At 31.8% G+C, this 8,345-nt stretch overlaps 1 protein-coding gene across 1 annotated transcript; it reads right to left on the bottom strand.

Moving 5' to 3' along the window:
- Window positions 1-50: 50 nt before the first annotated feature.
- LOC124938533 (protein ABIL1) lies at window positions 51-2,956 on the bottom strand. The gene is made up of 8 exons (XM_047478989.1): window positions 2,671-2,956; window positions 1,916-1,998; window positions 867-1,017; window positions 689-788; window positions 515-607; window positions 331-412; window positions 176-228; window positions 51-112 (listed from the first exon to the last, which is right to left on the bottom strand). Exons 1-8 carry the CDS (start codon window positions 2,761-2,763, stop codon window positions 51-53), a joined length of 717 nt encoding a protein of 238 aa, XP_047334945.1. The 5' UTR covers window positions 2,764-2,956.
- Window positions 2,957-8,345: the final 5,389 nt, after the last annotated feature.

Below are 8,345 nucleotides of genomic sequence, written 5' to 3'. Positions count from 1 at the left end.
AATGCTTTAAAGACTTATTATGAGTTTACTATTAAAGGAAATATGAAGTTCTATAATACCTTCTGCATGCCACCAAAAGTAGGGTTAGTAGTACTAGTACTCTCTTCATCATCTGTAATAAGCAAAATTTAGGTTAAGAAACCATTTTCGAGTCAAATGAAGAAAGCATACGTACTTGATAAATGAAACACCCCAGAAATCTGGCCAGATGTTTTTATATCACCATTGCTGCAAAAAGAAATAACATAAGCAGCCTTATAAGAACAAGAAACTGTCAGTCTTACAAAGAAAACACATGTTATAACTTATAAATCAACTCAATGAGCAAACCTCGTAGCAACGCGTTGTGTTCCTTTTAAGGTAGATTTTGTTTCTGTTGCCATATGCCAAGACAGAGTTTTTGCAGCAGTACCTTAAACAACCCATATGAACATTATTAGGTTATTGTGCATAAACAATGGCCTTGTTTGATCAAGGAGTTATTTGGGGTTATTTGAAAATAATCTCAAATTACCTGCAGAGAGTGTACGAGGTATTGTTTGAATATGGCTTTGTCTTACATCTGTCTGTATTTGTGGGCTAAAATGGACCTTCTTGTTCATAGACTCTGAAATTATTCAAGATTTATTACCATTCATAGATAAAAAAAATAAAACTTGTAAAATAAATAAGAAATTATTAGACCTACTTGGCAATGTATAATGTTTATGATGTCTTGGAATGATAGCTAACAATTGTTGTTGCCTCATGCCTTCTTTATCAGTGTATATTTGGCATGTTAAAAGTCGCTGAAGACAAAACAATCAATTATCAGTCAATGGTTACTAAAAAGTTAAGTTTTGTTAGATAAGCAGAATAATAATTACCTGATTCAAGCAGGCAGCATTTAATTCCATTGATGAAACGTCTAAAGCTTGTTGATCTAGGAGATCATTTAGTTTGTATGCAACTGTACCGAGATGATCAATAGCATTGACTAGGGCTTTTACAGTATAGTCTTTCAAGTTATCCAAGACCCTTACAAGAAAAACATATTAGAAAAACCTCATTTGAGGAGCTCATTATACCCACTACTAAGCGAGCTCCCATTTGAAAATACATTTTGGAGTTGAATTTGGATCTGGGTATGAGTATGAGTTTTGACGTGAAAACGTCAACAAATTTATGAATATATGTTTAATTAAGTTGTGTTCCATAACATTGTCTCATATAAATCAACATCCATATAAAGATACTTAACAAAAAAGAGTGTTTCCAAGTAAATTGATCTATATTTTCTCGTAAAAACCAATATCCAACTCCAGATCTAGAAAATGTTTTCATTTGCTTTTGTATCTGAATCTAGATCTGGCTAAAAAAACTACTAGTAAATTATGGATAGATTCATTTGATATAATTGGAATAGCTTGTTGATGCACCGAAATCTCATCACCTTCAAGATACCCTAAATCTCAAATTCCCATAGATTCATTTTTAAGTGTATCTGGATCTGTGTAGATGAAACTAAGATACCCTAAATCTCAAATTCACACCAGCTAAGAGCCGAAGATCCCGGGTATGTTTTAAATTGGCTCTTTATCAATATGGGTCGAATCTATGGGCAATTTGTCTGTAACAACTCTAAAGGCTGGCATAGAACCTAGATAGGATGCCTCATAAATACAGAGTCATTGTTACATCATCTGCTGTGAGATTGTGATAAATCTCTCTTAAATTTACTTTAAGCCATTGAATCTATTGTATCAGGATTCAGGAGTATAAACACCTTAAAACAGTGATATGGTATATTATCGCAGACTATTTAAGCTTGTAGAACCGGTCAAACTGTGGTGTAACGGAGCATATGAGCCTATAACGCTGAAAATCAATAATTTGCAAGCTTTTATAAGGAAAATAGAAGTTAAAGAGGCCTCACATCTGTTTATGTTCACTATTTAGGTATGATTTTTCGCAATATTCTGCAGCAGTGTAGAGCTGTGGCCCTAGATTCTTGAGTTCCTGAAAAACTCATAAGGATCAAGACAAACCTCTTGCAATTGAATTTATTGAGAAACAACACAGACCTAAAGCAGATTTAGAAATAGGAAAAGTAGCATTTCGTAGCAACTTCTAAGAACAAAATCACAAATCAAACAGCCAGATGATTTGATTGGATTGGATTGGATTGGCATCCGAGGGAGATTCAGTATACGTATATGATGAAATCTTAACGTTGAATTAGCAGATGCGACCAAAATAGCAGTTAATCACTATCATCCTGATTTTTCTACAGTAAAGGAGTCCAAATAGATAGATACTAACTAGAACATACAGCTAATAAGAGAAACTAATTAGCTAGCAGTGGTCGCGAAATGAGTATGATAATGAGCGCACATGACAAAATAAAAGTGATCATATCCAACTATGCATGAATCAGGAATAGAAAATGCAAATTTCCTGAACTGAGAGAGATGAATTAATTTCTCAAAATCAATCCGACTACTGAAACGTCCAGATTCCAAATCAATTTCCTACTTCTAAGTTCTACGATCAATCGATCGATCGATCTCAAACAGAGAAGAAATGACAGACGGAATGAATGTCAAATTAAGTTGACTAAAACAATCCAAGTAGCAAATGGATCCGAATAGACAAAACAATGAGATAGCATAGCATAGCATATCATCATACCTGCAAGGCCACAACGAAGTTCTTGCTCCGTTCCATAGACTGTTCGTCGACATTCCTAGCTGGATTCAACGGCTGAGACTGCTGCTCCTCCATCTTCTTCTTCTTCAGAAGAAAATCAGTACTATGTAATGAATGAGTTGGTCCACCAGTAATCAGCTAACAGTTATTGATTGGAAATGGAGTTTATCATATAATAGTAATGATGATTCTGGAATCAGATCTTGTTGACGAACAAGGTAAGAAGAAAGAGGAGAGAGAAAGCTTGAGTTTTGTTTATTACAGAATACAAATGACAGCGTATTTTTTTTTTGCTTACTTTTATTTCAATATATATAACAATAAAAACAGGTCAGTCTGGTCAGGTCACTGCCGCGAAAAATGCTTCAACAAATAAAATAACAGTTACAAGTCTAAAAATTTTACTTTATTTTATTAAATCAATAAAAATCTAAAAATAACCTAACATCAAATAAAAAAAATCTTTAAAATATAGGATTTGAAAAAAAAAACTCAATATAAAATATAACTTATTATTATTTGAGAAATGACAGGGAGTAACTTTTGAAGCTAAAAATACTTCTGTCATGTTTTTACTTCAACCTGGATCATTTCGATTATTAAACAAAATCAATGGATTAATTTATAATTAACTTAGTTAAAAATTTATTATTTATAAGAGATTAATTAAAAAATAAATAATATTAGTTAAAGTGAGATATTTTAAAATTTATTTAATTCAAATACTTTTTTTGTGTGTCTGATTTATATTAGTTTTATAATAATATATAGATATATTTTTTTACAAAAATAATAAATATATATTTATTGAAAAATAAAATATGATAATATTAAAAAGTTTAATATAATCTTTCATTACAAAGAAATGTGTAGTCATGTTGGTTAGATATAGTTAATGATCAATTTTATAAATTATTTTTATTATTAATGTTGTGTTTTGTCCTCTTATTTGTAATAAGAAAAATAATTTAGTAGAATAACTTGATTTAAAGGGAAAAAATGCAGAGAATATTGTTGTGACCTCGGAAAAATCATTTGGTTTTGTGGCAAACTCGAGGTTCGAGAATTTCAGTATGTAATTTTTAGTACTTACCATCGTAACAAGAGCACGGTGATAAGCAGTTATAGTACCACGATGTCTCTCGAACCGTCTAATAGAGTATTCAAAGTAAAACATTACAGTGGTAAGTCTTCGTCCCAAAAGCAATTCTCATTTAAGTTAGATCTAAAATCGAATCGTAGACAGAAGAAATCCATAAATGCTTGTACTTCCATTGAATTTTAGATTGACAGGAAGGAAACTGTATAATTTTAAATTCAATATTCTTTTTTTTATTATTAATAACATAAATTAATTTAGTCATTTTTTCAAATAAATAATCATAATTTGTTTTCGCAATAAAAAAATTAGAGCTAAATGGTATTGAATATATTATTATTATTATTATATTTAATAAAGGAAACTAAAATTGTCCCATATATATAATGTCGATTTTAACTTAATGTTTTTTAATATAAATAAATCTATACACTCAATATTATTACAATTTAGTTCTATTGTAATTCTGACTAAGAACTAATAAATTAAATAATTTAAAATAAATAAAAATGATAAATTGGATCAATTAAACGTATCAAACGCATCTGTTACATATACGATTCAATTAATTAGAATATTACCCAAGTGATTAAGAAATAAGTTATAACTAATAAGTTGAATATAAAACTAACCCTAAGTGCATGATCAACATCTAATATTATATCATCTTTTGGAATCAACTGAAGCTATATATATAGAAATAGTTAGACATGTGAAAAGGTGGAAAGAAAGAAAATAAAAGTAAAAAGGATCAAAAAGAGGACAATCGAAAGAGACCAGACTGAGAAAAAGAAAGTAAAGAAAAAGAAAACTGAGAAGACAAGCAATAAAACATTCCAAAATCCAAACACATGAGCAAGACAAGTATCAGCCACTTAAAATTTTCCTTTATTTCAGAATTAATAATTATGAAAAGCTACTTTATTTCATGATTTCAAGTTAAAATAAATAATATATAATGAGTTTTGAGTAACTGAATACAAATTTTAATTTTAATTTTCGCTATAACAAGTTAAGTTTGTAAAAGGGATAATGACTCTTTGAAGTGTTACTTTCTAAAGTAATTCATTAAAATTAAATAAATTGTGGAACATGTAATTTAGTATGATTAAAAATATATTCAAAAATATTATTTTAAATAAATATATATATATATATATTTAACCCTTAAATTTATATCTTATAACTATAGAGCTTACATGTTTTTTTTTTATGTTAAGCTAGTTTGTGATTATTGAAGATATTATTGCATATCACATTACTAATCTATACATATAATAATGCTTAATTTGAATTAAGCTTGGTTTGACGGTCGAGAGTTGAGGTTAATTTGGATATATGTGTGAGAATAAATAAATATTTGGGTTGGATCGTGGGTTGACCCGCCCATAAATTAAAAACGTTAAATATAAAATTAAAAATGCTATATATATGTATGTTTCGAACTTGCAACCTAACAAAACAAGTACAACACTTTAGTCAAGTGTGATTGAGGTATGATTAATTTGGATATATATATGAGAGTAAATGGATACTTGAGTCGCATCGTGGGTTGACCCACCCATAAACTTGAAACTGTTAAAAATATAATTAAAAATAATATACGTATGTTTTGAACTTGCAGCCTAACAAAACAAGTACAACTCTTTAACCAAATTGATTGGGGTGTGGTTTTCCGAAGGATAATAGGTTAGTAACAAATGATAGTTGGTTAAAAAATATGAATTAAATATTTGATTGACCAAAGTGTGAAGTCATGAGGTTAAATGTCGATTGAGATTGATGGTTTATTTTTCAAGGGATAAGAGACGTGTGAAAGTGTGATTTTGATGTGGTTTGCCAAGGGATAAAAGGTGGGTACAAAGGATCATGAGGTCACAAGATTAAATTTCGATTGAAATTGGTGGTTAGTTTGCTAAAGGGTAAGAGGCTTGTGAAACTTTGATTGAGATTGGTGGTTAGTTTTCTAAGGAATGACAAACGTTTGAAAATGTGATTGAGGTTGTGGTAGTTTACCGAGAGATAAGAGGCGTGTGAAAATATGATAAAGAGGCATATGAAAAAGTGTGAGTCACAAGATGTCAACTAATTAACTAATTGGTAATAAATATTAAATAATATATATATATACACAAAATTATAAAATTATTTTAACAATCTCAAGTAGTCTAACGGTTAAGGTGTTCACATTTTATGTTTAAGACCATTGTTCGAATTCCAAAACTGTAAATTTAAAAGTGAGTATTATATATATTTGAGAGATCAGTGTTAAAGAATACATTCTTGAGTATAATATATGGTGGCACAACTTTTAAACAAATGGATAAGAGTCATGTAAAAGTGTGAGGTCATATTTATTGGTTAGTTTGACGAGTATTTAAAAGTGTGAGGTCACAAGATTGAGGTGTCAGCCAAGGGATAAAGAGGCATATGAAAAAGTGTGAGGTACTAAATGATGGTCAGTTGGGAGGTTATTGGTTGGTTTGACGAGGTATAAGAGGTGTGTGATCAATTGGTATTGGTTGTTGATTTATTGAAATTGGGATAAAAAAATGTCGTCTAAGATTGGTGGGTTATTTGTCGAAAGGGTAAAGAGACATATGAGGGGATAAAGAGACATATGAAAATGTGTGAGTCACAAATGATGGTCAATTGGGGATTAGTGGTTGGTTTGATAAGGGATAATAAGTGTGTGATCAATTTTAATTGGTTGTTGATTTGTTGAAGTAGGGGTAAAAGAGGTCGACAAAGATTGATGAATGATTTGTCGAGTGGATAAAAAGACATATAAAAAAGTGTGAGTCAAAAGAGGTCGACTAAGTTTGGTGGATGGTTTATCGAGTGGATAAAGAGGCATATGAAAAAGTGTGAGTCACAAGAGGTCGACTAAGATTGGTGGTGGTTTTCTGAGGAGATAAGAGGTGTGTGAAAGTGTCTGAGGTCACGAGATAAAATGCCGATTAGGATTTGGTGGGTTAGTGGTTGGTTTGACGAGGTATAAGAGGCGTGTAATCAATTGGGGTATTGGTTGTTGATTTGTTGAAGTGGAGGTAAAAGTGGTTGTATAAGATTGGTGAGTTGTTTTCTAATGGGGTAAAGAAGCATATAAGGGAATAAAGGGGCATATGAAAAAGTGAGAGTAAAAAGATAAAGATTAATTGTAGATTAATAGTTGGTTTGATGAGGGATAAGAGGTGTGTGATCTATTGGAATTGGTTGTTGATTTGTTTAAATGAAGGGTAAAAGAGGTCGGCTAAGATTGATGTGTGGTTTGTTGAGGGGATAAAGAGGTATACAAAAAAGTGTGAGTCATAAGAGGTCGACTAAGATTTGGTGGGTGATTTGCCGAGTAGATAAAGAGGCATATGAAAAAGTGTGAGTCACAAGAGGTCGATTAAGATTGGTGGGTGATTTGTTAAGGTGATAAAGAGATGTGTGAAATTTTGTGAGGTCACAAGATGAAATGTTGATTGGGATTTGGTGGGTTAATGGTTGGTTTGACGAGCTATAAGAGGTGTGTGATCAATCAGGTATTGGTTGTTGATTGGTTGGAGTGGGGGTAAAATAGGTCATTTAAGATTGGTGGGTTGTTTACCAAGGGGGTAAAGAGGCATATGAGGAGATAAAAAGGAATATGAAGTGGGTGTAAAAGAGGTCGACTAAGATTAGTGGTAGTTTGTCGAAGGGATAAAGAGACATATGGAAAAGTGTGAGTCACAAGAGGTCGACTAAGATTTGGTGGGTTGTTTACCGAGTGGATAAAGAGGCATATGAAAAAAATTGAGTCACAAGATGTCGACTAATATTGGTGGATGATTTACCGAAGGGATAAGAGGTATGTGAAAGTATGTGAGGTCACGAGATGAAATGTCAACTGGGATTTGGTGGATTAGTGGTTGGTTTGATGAGGTATAAGAGGTGTGTGATCAATTGGTATTGGTTGTTGATTTGTTAAAGTGGGGTAAAAGATGTCGTCTAAGATTGGTGGGTTGTTTGTCGAGGGGGTAAAGAGACACACTAGTAAAAAAAGGACATTTACCGACGGTTTTTCCCGAAGGTTTTGTAAACCTCTCCTAAATACTCCCGAGAGGAACAAATCCTTCGGGATTAAAAATAGATTCCGAGGGGGGTGTAAAACCTTCGGGGTTATGAATTATTACCGAAAGTTCTACAAAGAACTTTCGGTTTTTACCTTCCCAAAAAACCCAAAAAAATTCTAAGTGTTGGGTGTGGGTTATTTGCGAAAGTTTTAGGAAAAACCTTCGGTTTTGAAATCCCTTGGTTTTTTAATTGCGAAGGTTATTCAAAGACCCTTCGGTTTTGCCTTTTTTGATAATTTCATTTCCGAAAGTTTTACAAAGAACCTTCGGTTTTGCTCATTAAAAAAAAATCAAATTTTTGAAATTGGTTTTTCCGAAGGTTTTATAATAAACCCTCGGTTTTGACTTATATCAAAACCGAAAGTTTTATGAAAACCTTCGGCCTCAACCTCTATAAATACAAACCCTAACCCTTCTCTTTTTCATTCGGCTTCTCTCCTTTCTCTCTCTTCCGCCTC

Source organism: Impatiens glandulifera, chromosome 1, assembly GCF_907164915.1.
Source record: "Impatiens glandulifera chromosome 1, dImpGla2.1, whole genome shotgun sequence".
NCBI lineage: Eukaryota > Viridiplantae > Streptophyta > Magnoliopsida > Ericales > Balsaminaceae > Impatiens > Impatiens glandulifera.
The sequence above is the reverse complement of the archived record's forward strand: the minus strand, read 5'-3'. Positions and strand labels throughout refer to the sequence as shown.

Excerpts from the sequence above, each read along its gene's own strand:
- LOC124938533 (XM_047478989.1), bottom strand. The coding sequence starts at position 2,763 with ATGGAGGAGCAGCAGTCTCAGCCGTTGAATCCAGCTAGGAATGTCGAC. Across the intron at positions 1,999-2,670 it reads ACTTCGTTGTGGCCTTGCAG|GAACTCAAGAATCTAGGGCC; the intron begins GTATGATGATAT and ends TGAGTTTTTCAG. Across the intron at positions 229-330 it reads ACACAACGCGTTGCTACGAG|CAATGGTGATATAAAAACAT; the intron begins GTTTGCTCATTG and ends TTCTTTTTGCAG.